General features: G+C 42.6%; 1 protein-coding gene across 2 annotated transcripts in view; it reads right to left on the bottom strand.

Annotated features, from left to right (window-relative positions):
• Window positions 1-23,085, bottom strand: part of otud7a (OTU deubiquitinase 7A) — a 290,260-nt gene that overhangs the window by 72,157 nt on the left and 195,018 nt on the right. For both annotated transcript variants that reach the window (XM_059945829.1, XM_059945827.1), the window contains 3 exons: window positions 15,845-15,946; window positions 15,632-15,759; window positions 13,002-13,114 (listed from right to left, as the gene is read on the bottom strand). In XM_059945829.1, coding sequence (XP_059801812.1) covers window positions 13,002-13,114; window positions 15,632-15,759; window positions 15,845-15,946 — 343 coding nt within the window. The remainder of the gene's footprint in view (window positions 1-13,001; window positions 13,115-15,631; window positions 15,760-15,844; window positions 15,947-23,085) is intronic.

The following is a 23,085-nucleotide window of genomic DNA, read 5'->3' as shown; positions in this document are numbered from 1 at the left end:
AAGGGGCAGTGTTGGATCTTCTGTTAGGGAATGAAATAGGTTAGGTGATGGAGGTACGTGTAGGGGAGCACTTCGGGTCCAGTGATCACAATGCCATTAGTTTCAATATAATTATAGAGAAGGATAGGACTGGACCCAGGGTTGAGATTTTTGATTGGAGAAAGGCTAACTTTGAGGCGATGCAAAAGGATTTAGAACGAGTGGATTGGGACAATTTGTTTTATGGGAAGGATGTAATAGAGAAATGTATTTAAAGGTGTCATTTAAAGGTGAAATTTTGAGGGTACAGAATGTTTATGTTCCTGTTAGGTTGAAAGGGAAGGTTAAAAGTTTGAGAGAGCCATGGTTTTCAAGGGATTTTGGAAACTTGGTGAGGAAAAAGAGAGATATCTACAATAAATATAGGCAGCATGGAGTAAATGAGGAGCTCAAGGAATATAAAGAATGGAAAAAGAGTCTTAAGAAAGAAATTAGAGAAGCTAAAAGAAAATACGAGGTTGCTTTGGCAAGTAAGGTGAAAATAAATCCAAAGGGTTTCTACAGTTATATTAATAGCAAAAGGATAATGAGGGATAAAATTGGTCCCTTAGAGAGTCAGAGTGGACAGATAAGTGTGGACCCAAAAGAGATAGGGGAGGTTTTGAACAATTTCTTTTCTTCAGTATTGACTAGGGAGAAGAATATTGAAATATGTAAGGTAAGGGAAACAAGTAGGAAAGTTATGGAAACTATGACAATTAAAGAGGAGGAAGTACTGGCACTTTTAAGGAATATAAAACTGGATAACTCTCCGGGACCTTGAGGGAGATTAGTGTAGAAATAGCAGGGGCTCTGACAGAAATATTTCAAATGTCATTAGAAACGGGGATAGTGCTGGAGGATTGGTGTATTGCTCATGTCCTTCCATTGTTTAAAAAGGGTTCTAAGAGTAAACCTAGCAATTATAGGCCTGTCAGTTTGACGTCAGTGGTGGGTAAATTAATGGAAAGTATTCTTAGAGATGGTATATATAATTATCTGAATAGACAGGGTCTGATTAGGAACAGTCAACATGGATTTGTGCGTGCAAGGTCATGTTTGACAAATCTTATTAAAATTTTGAAGAGGTTACAAGGAAAGTTGATGAGGGTAAAGCAATGGATGTTGTCTATATGGACTTCAGTAAGGCCTTTGACAAGGTTCTGCACGGAAGGTTAGTTAGGAAGGTTCAATCATTAGGTATTAATATTGAAGTAGTAAAATGGATTCAACAGTGGCTGGATGGGAGATGCCAGAGAGTAGTAGTGGATAACTGTTTGTCAGGTTGGAGGCCGGTGACTAGTGGTGTGCCTCAGGGATCTGTGCTGGGTCCAATGTTGTTTGTCATATACATTAATGATCTGGATGATGGGGTGGTAAATTGGATTATGCAGATGACAATAAGGTAGGTGGCGTTGTGGATAATGAAATAGGTTTTCAAAGCTTGAAGAGAGATTTAGGCCAGTTAGAAGAGTGGGTTGTATGATGCAGATGGAGTTTAATGCTGATAAGTGTGAGGTGCTACATTTTGGTAGGAATAATCCAAATAGGACATACATGGTAAATGGTAGTGCATTGAAGAATGCAATAGAATAGAGTGATCTAGGAATAATGGTGCATAGTTCCCTGAAGGTGGTATCTCATATGGATAGGGTGGTGAAGAAAGCTTTTGGTATGCTGGCCTTTATAAATCTGAGCATTGAGTTTAGGAGTTGGGATGTAATGTTAAAATTGTACAAGGCACTGATAAGGCCGTATTTGGAGTATTGTGTACAGCTTTGGTCACTGAATTATAGGAAAGATGTCAACAAAATAGAGAGAGTACAGAGGAGATTTACTAGAATGTTACCTGGGTTTCAGCACCTAAGTTACAGAGAAAGGTTGAACAAGTTAGGTCTTTATTCTTTGGAACGTAGAAGGTTGAGGGGGAATTTGATAGAGTTATTTAAAATTGTGAGGGGGATAGAGAGAGTTGATGTGTACAGGCTTTTTCCATTGAGAGTAGGGGAGATTCAAACAAGAGGACATGAGTTGAGAGTTAGGGGGCAAAAGTTTAAGGGTGACTTGAGGTCTTTCTTTACTCAGAGTGTGGTAGCTGTGTGGAACAAGCTTCCAGTAGAAGTGGTAGAGGCAGGTTCGGTATTGTCATTTAAAGTAAAATTGGATAGGTATATGGACAGGAAAGGAATGGAGGGTTATGGGCTGAGTGCAGGTCAGTGGGACTAGGTGAGGGTAAGCGTTCGGCACGGACTAGAAGGGCCGAGATAGCCTGTTTCCGTGCTGTAATTGTTATCTTGTTATATTATATGGTTATAACATTCATTTCTGGTGTTACCTGTCCCCTGAGTATCTCGTCAGCATGATGTAATTGTTTTGTGATATTGACATGATTTAATTGTTTCGCGCTAGTGGGGTGATGTCATGTTCCAACCAGTATAAAAGGGGAGACCGCAGTTTGCTGCACAGTTCGTTTTATTGGGTTTCGTTGCGCAGTTTTTTTTAAAGTCGAGAGAGAGAGAGAGTGAAAAATTGCCAGCTTCATTCTGTCTCGAACATGATTGACGTAAATTGTGACACAAAATTTTGGTTAACTCCTGCATGGTGTTGGGTGTTGTGTGGTGACCACCTCCGGTGAAAGGTCAGTTACTTTGAGAAATAATATTCTTCGTGATCTCTTTGGAAAAGACATTTCTCAGCTGTGTCAACAGTTTTGTCTTCTTCAAGTATCGCTTCATCACTGGCTCAGGGAGTCTCTCCTTTCACTTACTTTATGAATCACTTGGACCTCTTAAACTACCACTTTTAGACTGTGTTTGAGTAAGATCTGTTAAGGATTGTCTCTAAGTTCGACTGCTGGATAACTATAGACACATAACACTGTTAACTTCTGTTTAAGTTAGTCATTTGTTTACTTTTCTATGTTTTTGAGTCGAGGTTAATAAATTTTGTTGCTAATATATAAAAACCCGACTCAATTTTCATAACTATTGCTGCTAGTATGTAACACTAGAGGTATAGAATATAAGAGCAGGGATGTAATGTTGAGGCTCTATAAGGCACTTGTGAGACCACATTTGGAGTACTGTGTGCAATTTTGGGCTCCTTATTTAAAAACGGATATACTAACATTGGAGAGGGTTCAGAGAAGCTTCACGAAAATGAGTCCAGGAACGAAAGGGTTATCATATGAGAAACATCTGGCAGCTTTTGGGCTGTATTCCCTGGCATTCAGGAGAGCGACAGCAGGGGATCTCAAAGAAACATTCTGAATGTTAAAAGGCCTGAACGGATTAGATATGGCAAAGTTATTTGCCATGGTAGGGGAGTCTAGGACAAGACGGCATGACTTCAGGTTTGAAGGACATCCATTTGGAACAGAAATCCGGAGAAATTACTTTAGCTAGAGGGTGGCAAATCTGTGGAATTTGTGCCACTAGCGGCTGTGGAGGCCAGGTCATTGGGCACATTTAAGGCAGAGATAGATAGGTTCTTGATTAGCCCAGGAATCAAAGGTTATGGGGAAAAGGCAGAGGAGTTAGGATGACTGGAAGAATTGGATCAGCCCATGATTGAATGGGGAAGTACACTCGATGGGCTGAATGGCCTGCTTCTGCTCCAATATCTTATGGTCTTATTTCATGGAGTCATTGCGTCATCTATTTGGACCATCTCCTGGTGCACATTGCCATTTTTGATGATGCCCTGTGGAACTTGAAAGAAGTCTTCGCTGCCATCTGCCAGGTGAACCTGCACCTCAACCCCACAAAATACTGCTTGCTGCGCCACTAGATGAAGTTCCTGCGGCACATAGTGAGTGCGGGAGGTGTGATGATGGACTCTAAGAAGGTGGCAACAGTCAAGGAATGGCCCAACCCCCACAAAGTCTCTGAGCTTCGCAATTTCACGTTTTGGAATGGCTGAGTCATAGTCCTGACCATAACCCTATAGAAATGTTGTGGAAGGACCTGAAGCAAGCAGTTCATGCAAGGAATCCCACCGACATCCCAGAGTTAAAATAGATTTGTAAGGAGGAATGGCCTACAATTCTCCAAGCCGATGTGCAGGACTGATCAACAGTTACTGGAAATGTTTCGTTGAGGTTATTAATGTACAAGTGGCGTCACTGAAAGCAGTTATTGAAAGCCAAGATTCATATACTTTTTCCAACAAATACATGTAATACTGGATCATTTTTCTCAATAAATAAGTGGAAAATATAACATTTTTGTGGTATTTATTTAATTGGGTTCTCTTGATCTAGCTTTAGAACATAGAAATCTACAGCACATTACAGACTGTTGTGCTGACCATGTAAACTATTCTAAAAACTGTCTAGAATTTCCCTAATGCATAGCCCTCTATTTCACTAAGCTCCATGTACCTATCTAAGAGGCTCTTAAAAGATCCTTTTGTATCCGCTTCCACCTCCACCGCCGGCAATGCATTCCATGCACCCACTACTCTCTGTGTGAAAAACTTTACCCTGATATCCCCTCAGTACCCATTTCCAAGCACCTGAAAACTATGCCTCCTTGTGTTAGCCATTTCATCTCTGGGATATCCACACAATAAGTGCTCCACATCATCTACACACCTCTATCTCTACATGGCTCTTGAACTCATCCCATGGATGATGAATGCCAACACACTATATGCCTTCTTAACAATACTGTCAACCTGTACAGCATCTGAGTGCCCTATGAACATGAACCCCAAGATCTCTCTGATCCCACACACTGCCGAGTCTTACCATTAATATTTTATTCTGTCTTCAAATTTGACCTACCAAAATTAACCACTTCACACTTATCTGGGTTGAAGTCCATCTGCCACTTCTCGGCCCAGTTCTGTATCCTATCAATGTCCTACTGTAATCTCTGGCAACGCTCCAGACTATCTACAACTCCCCCAACCTTTGCTTACTAACCCACCCTTCTACTCCTTCATCCAGGTTATTTATAAAAATCTCAAAGAGGAGAGGTCCTAGAGCAGATCCCTCCATGCTGAATATGACCCATTTACAACCAGCCTTTGCCTTCAGTGTGTAAGCCAGTTCTGGATCCACAAAGCAATATCTCCTTGGATCCCATGCTCCTTACCTTCTGAAGGAGCCTTGCCAGGGGAACCTTATCAAATGCCTTTTTGAAATCCATATCCACTACTCTACCTTCATCAATGTATTTTGTTACTCCTCAAAGAATTCAATCAGCTTGTAAGGCACGACATGCCCTTGACAAAGCCATGCTGACTATCCCTGATCAGATTATCTCTCTCCAAATACTCATAAATCTTGCCTCTCAAGATCTTCTCCAACAATTTACCAACCACTGAAGTCAGACTCACTAGCCTATAATTTCCTGGGTGATCTCTACTCTCTTTCTTGAACTTTTGCAACCCTCCAATAATTCTCCCGTCCCTATTGATGACAGAAAAATCATCACAAAAGGCTCCACAATCTCCTCCCTTGCTTCCCACAGTAGCCTGGGATATTTCTCATCTGGTTCAGGTGACTTATCTAACTTAATGCTTTTCAAAACTCCAGCACATCCTCTTTCTTAATGTCTCTATGCTTAAGCATTTCAGTCTGCTGTAAGTCATTCCCACAACTGTCAATGTCTTTTTCTCTGGTGAATACTGAAACAAAGTATTCATTAAGTACCTCTGCTATCTCCTCCGACTTCATTCGCATGTTTCCACTATTGCACCTGATTGGTCCTATTCGCACATGGCTCATCTTCTTGCTCTTCACATACATGTAGAATGCCTTGGGGTTTTCTTTAATCCTGCTCACCAAGGCCTTCTCATGACCACTTCTGGCTCTCCTATTTCCATTTTTAAGTTCCTTCCTATTAACCTTGTAATTTTCTAGAGCTCCAACAGTACTCAGTTTCTTGAACCTTTCATAAGCTTTTTTCTTCTTAACCAGACTTTCTACATCCTTTGTACACCATGGTTCTTTAACCCTGTCATCCTTTTCCCTGACTCAATGGAATATGCCTATGCAGAACTCCATGCAAATAATATTTGCCACATTTCTTCTGTATATTTCCCTGAGAATATCTATTTCCAAGTTTCTGCCTAATAGCATCATATTTCCCCCTAACCCAATTAAGTGTTTTCCCAAATTATTTGCTCCTATCCCTCTCCAGTGCTCTGATAAAGGAGATAGAGTTATGGTCACTACCTCCAAAATGCTCTCCCAACAAGAGTTCTGACACACGACCAGGTTCATTTCCTAATACCAGATCAAGTACAGCTTCCCTCTAGTTGGCTTATCTACATATTGTGTCAGGAAACCTTCCTAAACATACCTGACAAACTCCATCCTAGCTAAACCGCTTGCGTAAGGAGATGCCAAACAGTATTAGGAAGGTTTAAATCTCCCATCATAAAAATCCTGTTATTATTGTATTGTTCCACAATCTGCCTCTTTATCCGCCCTCGATGTCTCTGTTACTACTGTGGGGGGGGGGGGGGGTGTCTATAAAACACCCTTTTCTGTTTCTGACTTCCACCCACAGTGACTCAGTAGACCATACCTCCATGGCTTCCTCCTTTTGTGCAGCCGTGACACTATCCCTAATTAGCAAAGTCATGCCCCCCACCTCATTTGCCTCTCTCTCTGTGTTTTTTGAAATATCTAAAGCCCGGCACACTCAGCAGCCATTCTAGCTCCTGAGACATCCAAGTCTCTGTAATGGTCACAATGTCACAGTTTCACATAAGTTCATCCGCCTTGTTTATGATACTCCCTGCATTTAAAAAAGACACATCTCAAATCATCAGGCTGAGTGCACCTTTGCTCTAACATCTGCCTATCCTTCCTCACAAACTCTCTACAAGCTGTCTCTACTTGTGCTCCAACCTCCCCATCCTCAGCCTCTTCATTCTAGTCCCCACACGCCTGTAATTCTAGTATAAATCCTCCCCACCAGGATATTGGTCCCCCTCAGATTCAAGTGCAACCCATCCTTTTTTGTACAGGTCTCGCCTGCCCCAGAAGAGGTCCCAGTGATCATTCCCCTAATTATTGAATCCCTGATCACCACTGATCACCTTTTTCTCCTCCCTTCCTTTCTGAGTCTCAAAGCCAAACTCAATGCCATTGACTTGGTTTCTCCAGCTACGCCCTGTGGTTCATTCAATAGGTTTCAATGAGTTCCCTCTCATTCTTTTACAATCCAGTGAGTACTGGCCTAAAACTATCAAACACTCCTCATACATCAACACTTTCATTCCTGGGATTACCCTTGTGAACTTCCTCTGGATCCAATCCAATGCTGGCCCTTTGATATTGGGCCAAAAACTGTTCACAATACTCCAAATGTGGTCTGAACAATACCTTATAAAGCCACAGCATTACATCCTTGTTTTTAAATTCTAGTCCTCTTGAAATGTATACTAAATTGCATTTCCCTTCCTCACCACTAACTCAACCTGCAAGCTAACCTTTAGGGAACCTCTCCCCACTTGGGCTTCCAACTCCTTTTGCACCTTCGATTTCTGAATCTCCTTCCCATTCTCCTAATATACCCAAGTCCTTCTGCTGCCTCCTTGCTTCCTCAACACTGCCTGTCCTTACGTCTATCATCTGCATATTCCAAATCATTAATATCTAACATGTAAAGCAGTCTCAAGTTGACCCCTACTAGTTATTCATAGCCAACCACAAAAGGTCCCCTTTATTCCCACTATTTGCCTTCTGCCACACAGCCAATCTTCTCCATGCTAGTAACTTTCATGTCCTACCTTGTTTAGCAGCCTCACGTGCAGCAACTCATCAAAGACCTTCTGAAAATCCAAGTTAACAACATCTATTGACTCTCCTTTGTGTATCTTGCCTGTTATTTCCTCAAAGTCTGCTGAACTCTACACAGCAAAGCTCAGAATACATTAATTGCAACTTGATTCAATTTTTGTGATACTGTAAATTCTGGTTAATTGGGCCATCAGTTAATTGGGGCAGCCACCTATTTAAGACAACTCTTAAAGAACAAAAACTAATTGAGAAAAGAGCTGGGATTCTCTTTGTTTACTTGGGACAATATGCTGCTTAATTGGGACATGAGACTTTTACTGAACATTTTCCTAGTTAGTTAGTATGCTAGTTAGCATCAGTAACAAACACTTGTGTGGCCGTTAGACACTACACCGTGCTTACAGCAACCACTTTTTCAAATAGCATCAGCTGTGTGTGCCTGAGTTATGTTACTCATTTGGCTAACGGATGGTGATTCAAAAAGCAGTGATTTTTAGCGCTACTTCAGAAAGGAAGGGAATGAAAGCTATGAATTCCTCTGTCAATAATCATTAGGAACTAATACACAGTGGGACCAGGGTCCTGGCAATTGCATAACAAGAGTTGTTGATGGAGCTAAATAGTAGGGGGTAGCTTCAACAACTTGTTTCAAATTTACTGAAACTTATTGAATATTGAAAGGCTGAGATACAGTGGACATGAATAAGATGTTTCCTATTGCGGGGGAGTCGAGGACCAGAAGGCACAGGTGCAGAATATACTAAGACATTTAATACACTGGCTAGGTTTCTCGACCAGGGCACACCAAGTATAGGAGTATGGACATTACGTTTCAGTTATATAAGCTGCTGGTGAGGCTGCACTTGGGAGTACCATGTACAGCTTTTGTCACCCTGCTAATACAAAAGATGTGGTAAACTGCAAAGATTGCAGACAAGAATAAGATGCCATAAGGCAGACAGACAGACAGACAGACATACTTTATTGCTCCCGAGGGAAATTAGATTTTGTTACAGCCGCACCAACCAAGAATAGTGAAGAAATATAGCAATATAAAACCATAAATAATTAAATAATAATAAGTTAATCATGCCAAGTGGAAATAAGTCCAGGACCAGACTATTGGCTCAGGGTGTCTGACACTCTGAGGGAGGAGTTGTAAAGTTTGATGGCCATAGGCAGGGATGACCTCCTATGATGCTCAGTGTTACATCTCGGTGGAATGAGTCTCTGGCTGAATGAACTCCTGTGCCTAACAAGTACATTATGGATGTACTTGTTAGGAAGTACATTATGGATGGGAGACATTGTCCAAGATGGCATGCAACTTGGACAGCATCCTCTTTTCAGACACCACCGTCAGAGAGTCCAGTTCCACCCCCACAACATCACTGGCCTTACGAATGAGTTTGTTGATTCTGTTGGTGTCTGCTAGCCTCAGCCTACTGCCCCAGCACACAACAGCAAACATTATAGCACTGGCCACCACAGCTCTTTAGAACATCCTCAGCATCGTCTGGCAGACGTTAAAGGACCTCAGTCTCCTCAGGAAATAGAGACGGCTCTGACCCTTCTTGGAGACAGCCTCAGTGTTCTTTGACCAGTCCAGTTTATTGTCCATTTGTATCCCCAGGTATTTGTAATCCTCCACTATGTCCACACTGACCCCTTGGATGGAAACAGGGGTCAGCGGTTCCTTAGTCCTCTTCAGGTCCACCACCAGCTCCTTAGTCTTTTTCACATTAAGCTGCAGATGATTCTGCTCGCACCATGTGACAAAGTTCCCCACTGTAGCCCTGTATTCAGCCTCATCTCCCTTGCTGATGCATCCAACTATGGCAGAGTCATCAGAAAACTTCTGAAGATGGCAAGACTCTGTGTTGTAGTTGAAGTCTGATGTGTAGATGGTGAAGAGAAAGGGAGACAAGACAGTCCCCTGTGGAGCCCCAGTGCTGCTGACCACTCTGTCTGACACACAGTGTTGCAAGCGCACATACTGTGGTCTGCCAGTCAGGTAATCCATGACACCAGGGAAGCATCCACCTGCATCACTGTCAGCTTCTCACCCAGCAGAGCAGGGCAGATGGTGTTGAATGCACTTGAGAAATCAAAACACATGACCCTCACAGTGCTACGCCAGGTGGGCGTAGACACGGTTCAGCAGGTAGACGATAGCATCCTCAACTCCTAGTCGGGGCTCATAGGCGAACTGGAGGGTGTCTAAGTGTGGCCTAACCATAGGCTGGAGCTGCTCTAGAACATGTCTCTCCAGGGTCTGCATGATGTGGGAGGTCAATGCCACCGGTCTGTAGTCATTGGAGCCACTGGGGCGCAGCATCTTCGGTACAGGAACGAGGCAGGACGTCTTCCACATCACAGGAACCCTCTGGAGACTCAGGCTCAGGTTGAAGACATGGTGAAGTACTCCATATAGCTGGGGGGCACAGGCTTTGAGCACTCTGGGGCTGACACCATCCGGGCCTGCAGCCTTGCTTGGATGGAGACATTTCAGCTATCTTCTCACCTGTTCAGCTGTGAAGCCCACCGTGGTGGTTTCAGGTGAGAGAGGGGTGTAGTCACAAGAGCAGAGTGGGGGGCTGTGAGGAGGGGTAGGAGGGGAGAGTGGAGTATGTGCTGGTTGGGGGCCGACAACAGATGAATCATATGGAGGATGGGCAGGGGCCACAGTGTCAAATCTATTGAAGAACAGGTTAAGTTCGTTGGCCCTGTCCACACTGCCTTCAGCTCCTCTGTTGCTGGTTTGCTGGAGCCCAGTGATGGTCCTCATCCCACTCCAGACCTCTCTCATGTTGTTCTGATGGAGTTTCCACTCAAGCTTCCTCCTATACCTGTCCTTAGCCTCCCTGATCTTGGCTTTCAGGTCCCTCTGTATTGTCCTCAGCTCCTCCCTATTTCCATCACTAAATGCCCTCTTTTTAGCGTTTAGGATGTCCTTAATGTCCTTTGTTACCCATGGCTTGTTATTTGAATAACAAAGGACAGTTCTTGCCGGAACAGTGCAGTCCACACAGAAGCTGATGTAACCAGTGATGCACTCTGTGAGCCCATTAATATCCTCTCCATGTGGCTCACAGAGTGCCTGTCAGTCTGTTCCCTCAAAACAATCCTGGAGTGCCTCATAAGTCTCCCCCGACCATTTCCTCACTGACCTCAAGGTTGCAGGTTTACTCTTCACCAGAGGCATGTAGTAGTAGTAGTTGAGGCAGGTAAAATACTACTACTCAAGCAGCACTTTGGCTGGTACACGAAGGGGTGGAGCATAGAGGGATATGGGTTGAACACAAATAACTTTGGGTGAACTGGACTGATTGGGGCAAGGGGTCTGGATCCATGCTATACTGCTCTATGACTCTGAGGTTTCATGGGCAAATATCTATGCTTAATTCTATCTGAAAGTAACTATAGCTTAAACAAAGAGTAGCTAGTTTATTTGGTACACTTGCACATTAATGCAAATATATAATCAGCCAATCATATGGGCAGCAACTCAATATATAAAATACTTAGTCAGCCCTCCTTATCCGTGGGTTCTGCATGCACGGATTCAACCAACCGTGGATCAGGAAAACCCAGAAGTTCTCTCTCCAGCACTCATTGTTTGAGCATGTACAGACTATTTTTTCTTGTCATTATTCCCTAAACAATACAGTATAACAACTATTTATATAGCATTTACATTGTATTAGGTATTATAAGTAATCTAAAGATGATTTAAAAGTACAGGCAGTCCCTGGGTTATGAACGAATTCCGTTCCTGAGTTCATCTTTAAGTCAGATTTGAGTTGGAACAGGTACATCCGGTATTATTTAGTGTCAGTTAGTCAAATGTTTGTCTTAGTATATAGTATATATTTTACCTTTCTATAAACATAAAATACTTAAGAAACAAATGTATTTCAATAATTAAACCACTGTGTTGCTTAGTAATAATTGTAGCTTTCACGTGCTCCATTAATATTGTTCCGATCGTTGACTGACTGTAGCCAAACGCTTTTCTAATGACCGATGGTATTTCACCTCTTTCCGATCACTTTATTACTTTCACCTATTTTCAATCGTGATTATTTTCATAAACAGAAACACTGTGGATTCAGAGCTGTGCCGGGTCCTAAAGTCCACCACACTGAGACAGATTAAATAAAGGACTTGAGCATCCATGTTTTTTGGTATCCATGGGGGGGGTCCCGAAACCAATACCCCGTGGATAAGGAGGGCCAACTGTAAGTATATAAAAGTCAAGAGGTTCAGCAGTTGAGAGCAAACCAGAATGGCAAAGAAACGTGATCTAACTTTGACTGTGGAATGACTGTTGGTGCCAGATGGGATGATTTGAGTATCTCAGAAACAGCTGATCTCCTGGAGCTTTCACGCACAACAATCCTAGAAGGCCTTTGACAAGGTGCCACACATATCTAGAGCCTATCTAGAGTTTACAGAGAATGGTGCGAGAAATTAAAAAAAATCCTGTGAGCTGAAGTTCTGTGAGCAAAAACATCTTGTTATTGAGAGGTCAGAGAATGGCCAGACTGGTTCAAGCTGACATGAAGATGACAGTAACTCAGATAACCACATGTTACAACAGATATGTGCAGAAGAGCATCTCTGGACACACGTCAAACCCTCAAGTGGATGGGCTACAGCAGTAGAAGACCATGAACATACATTCAGTGGCCACTTTGTTAGGTAAAGGAGGTGCCGAATAAAGTGGCCACTGAGTGTAGGCAGTACTGCCTGTTTGAACAGCATGAAAATATTCTTGTCTTTCAGAAGAAAGCAGAAGAAACTAAGAATTCTGCAGAACTTTAACTCTACAGAGAAAAGAAAACATTTATATGGCTCATTTTTAAAACTTCAATTTATCCTGCAGCAGGTGAGTCGTACAGAGCATCCTCCTTCAACTGGTGAAATCAATGCTGATTTGGGTTCAAGCATTGGCAAAGACAATGGGAAGAACAGCTTGCTCTTTACAGAAGCAATCGGTGTACCATTAATTATCAGTTGACTACCTATTGTACATTAAATTACAAGATTTACCAAATAAAATGATTTAACACAATAGAGGTCTTTTAGTTCCATGCATTTAAAGTGAATATTTCTTTATAAAGTATCAGCAATCAAGCAAAACACTTGTATTTGGAACTTATTGCAACTAGACATGCTTTTATTTGTATGAACAGTTCAGTCATCTAAACAGTCCACTTACCCACCACAGGTGCCTGTATTCTTACTGCAGTGTATTCGAGGCTCACTGGAAGCAAGCTTAAGTAGCTCATTCCACTCCCGCTCCCACTCCTCTTCAGTGTAAACCAAGCCAGACTAGTTTGTCCAGTGAAAAATAGGCACAATTTAAATTTGATGCTATACTTTAAACATGTTTACGGAATTCAAATCTCAAATTGTTAGGAAAACAATAATTTAAGTCCATTATAAGACCACAAGACCTATGAACAGAATTAGGCCATCTGGCCCATTGAGTCTGCACCGCCATTCCATCATGATTGATTTATTATCCTTCTCAAACCCATTCTACTGCCTTCTCCCTGTATCTTTGATGCCCTGATTAAACAAGAATCTATCAACCTTCGCCTTAAATATACCCAAAATGACTTGGGCCTGTACAGCCATTAGTGACATAGAATTCCACAGATCTCACTACATTCTGGCTAAAGAAAATTTTCCTCATTTCTGTTCTAAATGGACATCGCTTAATTCTGATTAAGCCCTCTGGTCTTACAGACTCCACCATGATAGGAAACATCCTCTCCAAATCTACCCTATCATGGCCTTTCAATATTCAGTAAGTTACAATGAGATCCCCCTCTATTCTTCTGAGTACAGGCCCACAGCCATCAAAGGCTCCTTGTAGAAGCCTTTCAATCTCAGATTCATTTTCAAGGACCTCCTTTGAAATCTTTCCAATGCCAACACATCCTTTCTTATACAAGAGCCCAAAACCAATCAAAGTACTCCAAATGAGGCCTCCCCAATGCTTTATAAAGCCTTAACATTACGAAGTTGCTTTTATATTCTAATCCTCTTGAAATGAATGCTAAAATTGCATTTGCCTTCCTCACCATCGACTCAACCTACAAATTAATGTTTAGGGAATCCTGCACAATGACTCCCTTTGCACCTCAGATTTTTGAATGTTCTCTCTATTTACAAAATTGTCTACACTGTTATTTCTTCCACCAAAATGGATAACCATACACTTCCCGACACTGCATTCCATCTGCCACTTCTTCGCCCTTCTCCTAATCTGTTTAAGTCCTTCTGTAGCCTCTCTACCTCCTTAACACTATCTGTCCCTCACCTACCTTCATATCATCTGCAAACTTGGTCACAAAGCCATCGATTCCTTCATCCAAATCATTGACATATAATGTAAAAAGAATCAGTCCCAACACAGACCCCTGTGCAACACTATTGGTCACTGGCAGCCAACCAGAAAAGGCTTTCTTTATTCCTATTTTTTGCCTCCTGCCAATCAGCAACTACTTTATCTATGCTAGAATCTTTCCTCTAATACCATGGACTGGTAGTTTGTTAAGCAGCCTCATGAGTGGCACCTTGTCAAAGGCCTTCTGAAAATCGAAGTACACATCATCCACCGATTCTCCTTTGTCTATCCTGCTTGTTATTTCTTAAGGAAACATGCTGACTTTGCCCTATTTCTCCATGTGTCTCTAAGTACACCAAGTTTAGGTGGACATTTGATTACTAATTGTATTAGTTCAGTACATCACAGTGGTCCAAAGGGCCTGTCCTCATGCGGTACTGTAGATTGCCTATACGTTTTATGAAGTGTATATTCGCCCACTTTTAAGGGAAATCACCATGCAGCACTTCTGCTCCAACTCATCAAAACCCTGCAATCCAGCTATTGGTTTCTAAGCACAAATGATTGGGGAAGAGGTGTCAAGGATCTTATCTTTAGATGGGTCATTGCTGCCAAGAAATTGAATATGGCTGTCCAGACATAATTCGGAATGATGCCCTGTCTCGAAGTCTGTGGGCATAATAAAAATTATCCCTTTAAAATCATAGCATATACTGTGTAAGGGAGACAAACAACCAAAAACATTTATAAATAGATTGTGGTCTGTTGACAATGAAATACCAAGAGGAGGATTAATTGGAAACGATCTATCCATGTTCATGATATAAAATGTATCCAGCTCCTACAGAGCTAAATATATAACATTTAAAAATCTGTTGACCTCTGTCCTGAATATTCTCAAGGACTGAACCCTCTTGGGTAGAAATCTCTGGAGATTCACAGCAATCTGAATTATGTTATTTCTTTAGTTGGGGCCACCCAGCCATGGAAAATTTCAGCCTTTCATGCTCTCTTTCAAGGCCCTCAAGAACTGTCCACATTTGAATGAAATAATTTTTCAGATCACAGCCTCAGTATGCTTAATGTCTCCTTGTTAGTAAACCTGCCATTCTGAACATCTGCCTGGTGAACTCCCTTTATAACAACATAACACCATCTTTGGTACGAAAGCAATGGAAAGCAGATCTGTATACAATATCACAAATGCAGCCGAACCAGGCTTTACATAATTGAAGGGAGTGTTCTCTACTCTTAACCTGACCCAAGTATTGGAAAATTTACATTGTCTTGGACCACATCTGCCAGCAGATTCATGACAATCTCAGTGGAAAGTTAACTCCATGTAAAAGATAAAGCATAAATCCACTTCTGATATATTTAAGTTTGGTGAGAAAAGCAGAATGCCTTAATTTGCCTTAAGCTACCTTTATCCTGCAGTCCAATTTTCAGTTAATATTACAAAGTGAGGAGTCAATAAAACTATATGCACTTACCTCCTTATTTTGCTGGGTTTGCTGCCACCTCCATCTCCTCTTTAGTGCTTCTCTTTCTGGGCCATTTTTCATCATGGCATAAAGAGCTTTTCGAAGTATCAGGTCTCTATCATGGAAACCCCACATGCCTATAACACAAGTGAGTGCTTTTTAAGTCAAACTTTTCAGAAATTTGCAATAAAATATATAGAATGTACAGCACTCATGTATTACCTAGAGAAGCTGCATGTAAGAGGCAGTTCCCATCTCCTGTTGTTGCCAGTGGCAAAAGTCGCTTGCAGCTTGAACAAACAACTGACCACCAATTGAGTCGGCCTATAAAAATCAACAGTTGGTTCATTAGCAAGATGGTCTCAATATTCATTGATTTGCAGTTTGAACCCTTTAATGATTATACAGTCATTTATATTAATGTACATTAAATGCTGGAGGAACAGCTGGAGAAACAAGTCAGACAACATCTATGGAGGGGAATAAAGATTGGAATTTATTCCCCCAAAAAAGATGCTGCCTGACTTGCCAAGTTCCTCCAGCATTTAGTATAAATTTATTTTATTTGATGGCATTTTGTGAATATTCATTTGTTCACTACAGTTGTTTACCATCATATATTTGTGGTAAACAAACTTTATCTATCAACCCATGAGCCTCTGTATCCAGCACATCATTCTCCGCAACTTCTGCCATCTTCAACGGGATCCTACCACCAAACAGATTTTTTCCTCCCCCATCTCTCCACTTTCCACAGGGATCACTTTCTCCATGATTCTCTGTCCGTTCATCCCACCTCACTAATCTCCCTCCCGGTAATTATTCCTGCCAGCAGAAAAAGTGTTATACCTGTCCATTCACCATCCCTACCCTCACCTCCATTCAGGGCCCCAGTCCTTCCAGAAGAGCAACACTTCCCCTGCAAATCTGTTGGGGTTGTCTACTGAGTCCAGTGCCCCTGATGCGGCCTACTCTACATTGGAGAGAACCGTCATAAATTGGGGGACCACTTTGTTGTGCACCTCTGCTCCATCCACCAAATGCAAGACTTCCTGGTGGCCAAACATTTTAATTCCCATTCCCTTTCTGACATGTTGGTCAATGGCCTCCTCTTGTACCACGAGGTTATTCTCAAGGTGGAGGAGCAACACCTTATATTCTGTCTGAGTAGCTTCTAACCTGATGGTATGAATATCAATATCTCCTTCCAGTTAAAAAAAATCACTCCCTTCCCTTCTTCTTCCATTCCCACTCTGGTCTCTTACCTCTTCTCTCCTGCCTATCACCTGCCCCCGGGTCTCCTCCTCCCCTTTCGCCTATGGTCCATTCTCCTCTCCTATCAGATTACTTCCTCTGCAGCACTTTACTTTTCCTCCCTTCTTTTCCCCCTATCTAGCTATCCACCCTTCCCCTCCCCCCACCTATTTTATTCTAGTGTCTTCCTCCTTCCTTTCCAGGCCTGAGAAAACGTCTTGGCACAACATATCAACTGCTTGTTCATTTTCATGGATGCTGCTGGACCTGCTGAGTTCCTCCAGCATTTTTTGTGTGTTTCTCTGTTCTACCCTTTTTAATTCTAAAGGGAATAACCTCACATTTGTCTACACTGAAATTAATTTGCCATAGTTCTGCCTATTCATTTAATCCAGCATTATCATTTTGTAGTTAGTGCTTTGACGATCTCCCCATCGTGGATGCACTTACAAAAAAGTATTCGTGGCTTCCCAACTTACCATCCATATGACAAATACTATAGTATTTAATTGTGTCAGCTTTTGACCCAGCACAGATACTTGTGGTAAGTTATTTAATAAAATCTCAAATCATTTCCATAGCAATGTTCATAAAGTGATATTGGTAAGATTTCACTATAGCAATCGTCTCTAATGAGAGACTTATCGAAATGTCTGCTGAAATCCACATAAATAGCAAGTATCTTTTCAAATAAATTCTACATGGTTTATCTGTGGTGATAGATATTTGAGTTATTAGCTAATTCTTCCAAACAATTCCTGACAAAGTCAGGAAGCAAAAGGTTAAGCGTGGTGCAACTTGCATTCTGAACTGTGTATATTTTAACGCAAGAACTATTATAGGAAAGGCAGATGAGATCAGGGCATGGATCAACACATAGAATTTTGTGCCATTAGTGAGACTTGGTTGCAGGAGGGGCAGGACTAGCAGCTCAGTATTCTGGGGTTCTGGTGTTTTAGATGTGATAGAATGGGAGGCATTAAAGGGGGAGGGGTGGTATTATTAGTCAGGGAAAATGTGACAGCAGTGCTCAGTCAGGACAGACTAGAGAACTCACCTGGCGAGGCTTTATGGGTGGAACTGAGGAGTCATGAAATGTTAATGGGGCTGTATTATAAGTCACTCAACAGACCTGGTGATTTATTGGAACAATTTGTCAAGAGATAGTAGATAGTTGCAAGAAACATAAGGTTGTTATACTAGGTGATTTTAACTTTCCACATATTGACTGGGGCTCCTATGCTGTAAAAGGACTAGCTGGGATAGAATTTGTCAAATGTGTTCAGGAAAGTTTCCTTAATCAGTACACAGAAGACCCAAGAGTGTGTGATACTTGATCTCCTATCAGGGAATGAGACAGCGCAGGTGACAGAACTCTGTAGAGGAATACTTTGTATCTAGTGATCATAATGCCATTCAAGGTTAATTATGGAAAAGGATAGGTCTGGTCCTCCAGATTAGATTCTAAATTGGAGAAAAGCTAATTTTGATGGTATCAGAAATTATCTGATAAGGGTAGATTGGGACAGGCTGTTTTCTGGCAAAGGTGTACTTGGTAACTGGGAGGCCTTCAAAAGTGAAATTTTGGGAGTGCAAAGCTTATATCTTCCTGTCAGGATAAAAGGCAAGGATAACAGTTTTAGGGAACGTAGGGTTTTGAGAGATATTGAGGTCCTGGTTAAGAAAAAAAAGGAGGTGCATAGCAGACAGAGGCAGGTAGGAATAAATGAGGTAGTTGAGTGTAAGAAAATCAGAAATAAATCGGAAAGGCTAAAAGAAGGCATGAGGTTGCTCTAGCAGACAAGGTGAAGGGAAATCCTAAGGGTTTCTACAGATGTGTTAAGAGCAAAAGATTAGCAAGGGAGAAAATTGGTGCTCTGGAAGATCAGAAAGGTAATCTATGCGTGGAGCCAAAGAAATGAGGGAAAATCTTAAATGGATTTTTTTTCAAAACTCGGAAGACGGACAGAGTCTATAGAAGTAATGCAAAGCAGCAACAAGGTTACAGAGAAGGAGATGTGTTATGAATGTACCACAGCTCTGAGGGGCCGAAGGAGCGGGAGCAGCCCCCTCCTTTCAGAGCATCGCAAGATCGCTATTAATTCGGGTCTCGGAAGTGAGAGACAATGCAACGGTTCTAGCCATTGTTCTTAGAGGCACCTGTGTGTCCCTACTACGTGACAACTACCATGGACATGGACACCCTCGGGCAATGTGGGAGTGGAGATTGCATCCCCCTACTTTGATGGACATCTACAACTCTGCAATTAAAGATAAAAGCGGACAGCAGGAGGCAGTACCCTAGCGATGCACCAGAAGAACTTGCTCGCTCAACGCTCCCGTGAGAGCTAGAAGCCACTCAACGCCACGTGTGCTCCTAACTCCTTTGCCTGGGGAGCGAGAGGCTGATAATACCGAGAAGGACTTCAAACTAACAACAGGGAAACCAACGCTCCCCTGATTTTTAACGGAGTGGCTTCATAAAGACCCCCTCCCTTTGATCTTTCCTCTGATTGGTTTTTCACATGGCACCTACCAGCCTTCTCCTTTCCACCCTCCCCCCCTCCTTCTTTATAGGGCCCCTGCCCCCTCCTTCTTCAGTCATGATGAAGGGTCTTGGCCCAAAACATTGACTACTCGTTTCCACGGATGCTGCCTGACCTGCTGAGTTCCTGCAGCCTATTTGTACATGTTGATTTGACCACAGCATCTGCAGTGTACTTTGTGTTAAGAAGTTCAGTCGCTTGGCATTCAAGATAAAGTAGTAAATAGAATTAGACATTGGCTTTCTGGGAGAAGTCAGAAAGTGGTGGTAGGTGGTAGTCTTTCTGACTGCAGGTCACAAGTAAAAAGACAAGAAGTATGAAGGGCTTTAATGGGATGGAGATGAAGAAACCAAGTAACTCCCTTATCCAGACTTGCTAAAAAGTGCAAATAGTTTCTGTGACTCATTTATTATATAACTTAATATCAAATAATGTAATATTTGAGGAATGTGTACTTGCTGGAGACTGCTACAAGGATCGCTGCTAGATCTGTTGTTGTTTGTACGATCTGGATGATAATGTGGTTCACTGGATCAGCAATTTACAAATGACACCAAGATTAGGGGTGTATTAGACAGCAAGAACAACTATCACTGCTTTCAGCTGGATCTGGACCAGCTTTAAAACTGGGCTGAAAAATGGCAGATGGTATTTAATGCAGTCAAGTGTGAGGTGTTGCAATTTTGGAGGACAAGCAAGGGTTGGTTTTACATAATGAGGGGTAGAGTAATAAGGAATGTGGTAGAACAAAGGGATCTGGGAATACAGGTCCATAATTCCTTGTAAGTAGCCTCACAAGTAGATAGGGTCGTAAAGAAAGCTTTTGCCACAATGCATTTGGGATGATATATTGAAGTAGTGTAAGATGTTGGTGAAGCCTAATTTGGAGTACTCAAAAGGTTCAATTATTATCAAAGAATACAACTCTTATATTCTCCTCCAAATAGTCACAAAGCCAACAAAAAAACGGCAACAAGATCATCAATCATCAAGTTCCTCCACCCCGCACAGAAAACAAAAATGGAACAGGCATATCACCCCACAAACCCCCCTCCCCCACACACAAAAATAGATCGAGCAAGAAACACAAAATATAAAAAACTACAAGAATGAGAAAAAGTCTGAATAGTTCAAGTCCATATCTATAACCCCCTACAGCAGCAAAGTGATCCCATCAGCAATCAAAAGGCACAGCCTCCCCTCTCCAGCTGTAGAGCAGGCAGCTGGCGCTCACCCTCTGCATTCACTTCAATGTTTCAATCACCCTCATCACCTCAATCAGCAAACAATGGAAGCTTTGATTGGTGAAATGGAATTGAACATCGGCTCATGCCCTGTCCCACATTTGCCTTCTCGCCACAAGCTTTGTGTATGCTGCCTCTGCCTCCTGGAATCCTCTCAGAAACTGCAGAATGCTAGCACACCCCAACAATCTCCAGACTGCAAATCACAGGCTCCAACATTTTTAGAATCTCATTTAAGATGAAAAACGAATGTAAAAGATATAAAAGAAGTGAAATATATGGTTTCATGGTCTATCCAGAAGATGTCACAGGCACCGTCTTGGCCAGAACCAGTTACTTGACTCCTGAAAAATTGTGTGCAGTTTTGGTCACCTACCTACAGGAAAGATGTAAATAAGATTGAAAGAGTACAAAGAATATTTACAAGAAAGTTGCCAAGACTGGAGGACTGAGGTCGAATAGGTTAAAATTCTATTCCCAAAATGTAGAAGATTGAGAAGAGATTTGATAGAGGTATATGATATTATGAGGGATATAGACAGGGTAAGTGCAAGTAGGCTTTTTCCACTGAGGTTGGGTGAGAATAGAACTAGAGTTTATTGGTTAAAGGTGAAAGGCGAAGTGTTTGAGTAGAAGCTTTTTCACCTGGAGGGTGGTGAAAGTATGGAGCAGGCTGCCAGCGCACGAGGTGGATGTGATTTTGATTTCAACGTTTAAGAGAAGTTTGGATAGGTACGTGGATGGAAGAGGTATGGTCCAGGTGCAGGTCACTGAGACGAGGGAGTTTAAATATTTCAGCATGGATTAGATGGGCTGAAGGAACTGTTTCTGTATTGTAGCTCCCAATGACTATTCAATAACTTATCAATGCTGCTTTTACAGCCTAACAAACTTTTGATGCTCTCTCTCTGTGTATCCTTTCTCCCTCTCATCTATCAACAGACTTCCCTTTTCTTGGGATAACGTTCAATCATTGTGAACTCCAGCAAGTACACATTCCTCAAATTTTACATTATTTGATATTAAGTTATACAAGAAATGAGTCACAGAAACTATTTGCACTTTTTAGCAAGTCTGGATAAGGGGGTTACTTGGTTTCTTCATCTACATCCCATTAAAGCCCTTCATAATTCTTGTCTTTTATTTGTTTTTACTCTATCAAAATATTTTCAATTCTTCTTGGTAATATCTTTACAATATATTTTATATTTATCCTTCAATGATTCATTGCTCCTTTTGTCAAAAGATAGACTGGAGTGTAAACAATACCCTGTGGCGACCCACTTCCCAGCGCACTCGAACCAGCTCACAAAGTGGCGCGCGCTGGCATTGAGGCTGATCCCAAAGAGGGCGCCAAGCCTGCTTCACCAGCAAGGGGAAAAAGCCCGCGCACAGGACAGGACTGTGAGTACGCGCCCCGCCCCCTACAGCATTCCTGCCCGGGGAGGGCGAGAAAAGGAAGGCTTTAAAGCAAGGCCGCGAAGTTTGAATAAACCTCTTTACAACTGCAGCTCACCAACTATGTGTCATTATTTTGGCGCTGTGTGTAGCACACCACTACAATTGGTGACCCCGACAGCCCAAACGATATTTGGACTGGAGATGAACGACGCCACATCTGTTCATGCAGCTTCATTAAAACTGCCAAGCTTCTGGACGCTGCGACCTCACCTACGGTTCCAGCAAGCAGAAGCCCAATTCCACACTCGGCAAATAACCTCGATGCCACACGTTACTACTACGTGGTGAGCTCCCTTGACAAGGAGTCAGCCGCCCAGGTTGAGGAGTTCATACAAATACACCGAATTCAAAGCCTTGCTCATAAGGACTTTCGGACTCTCACGGCGCGAGCGAGCTGCCCGCTTACTGCACCTGGATGGTTTGGGGGACAGGCCACCATCAGCTTTGATGAACGAGATGCTGTCCCTGGCCGGAGGTCACAAGCCCTGCCTCATGTTTGAGCAGGCGTTCCTGGAGCAGCTGTCCGAGGACATACGCTTGCTGCTGTCCGACGCGGATTTCAGCGACCACCCCCCCCCCGGAAGGTGGCGGCCCGGGCGGACATGCTGTGGAAAGCCAAGAAGGAGAGTGGGGCATCATTCGCACAGATCACCAGGCCACGCTCCCAGCAGCAAACCAGACCAGGCCCGGCCGCAGAGCCCGCTAACCCCAGAGGCAGGGGTGAGGAGACCAATGAACAATGGTGCTTCTACCACCAGCAGTGGGGCGCAGAAGCCCGCCACTGTAGCCCAAACTGTGTACCCAAAAACCTGCAAAACTGTAAGTTCGTTTTTGTACGACAGGGCGGACATCGGGCACTGCTACAGCAGCCCTACGAGGGGCCGTTACGGTGATCAGAAACAACGGGTCCACATTCATGCTGGACATTGGGGGGAAAGAGGAGGTTTTCACACTGGCC

The sequence above is a fragment of the Hypanus sabinus genome, chromosome 21, assembly GCF_030144855.1.
Source record: "Hypanus sabinus isolate sHypSab1 chromosome 21, sHypSab1.hap1, whole genome shotgun sequence".
NCBI classification, from domain to species: Eukaryota; Metazoa; Chordata; class Chondrichthyes; order Myliobatiformes; family Dasyatidae; genus Hypanus; species Hypanus sabinus.
Note: the sequence above shows the minus strand (reverse complement) of the source record. Positions and strands in the feature narration are given on the sequence as shown.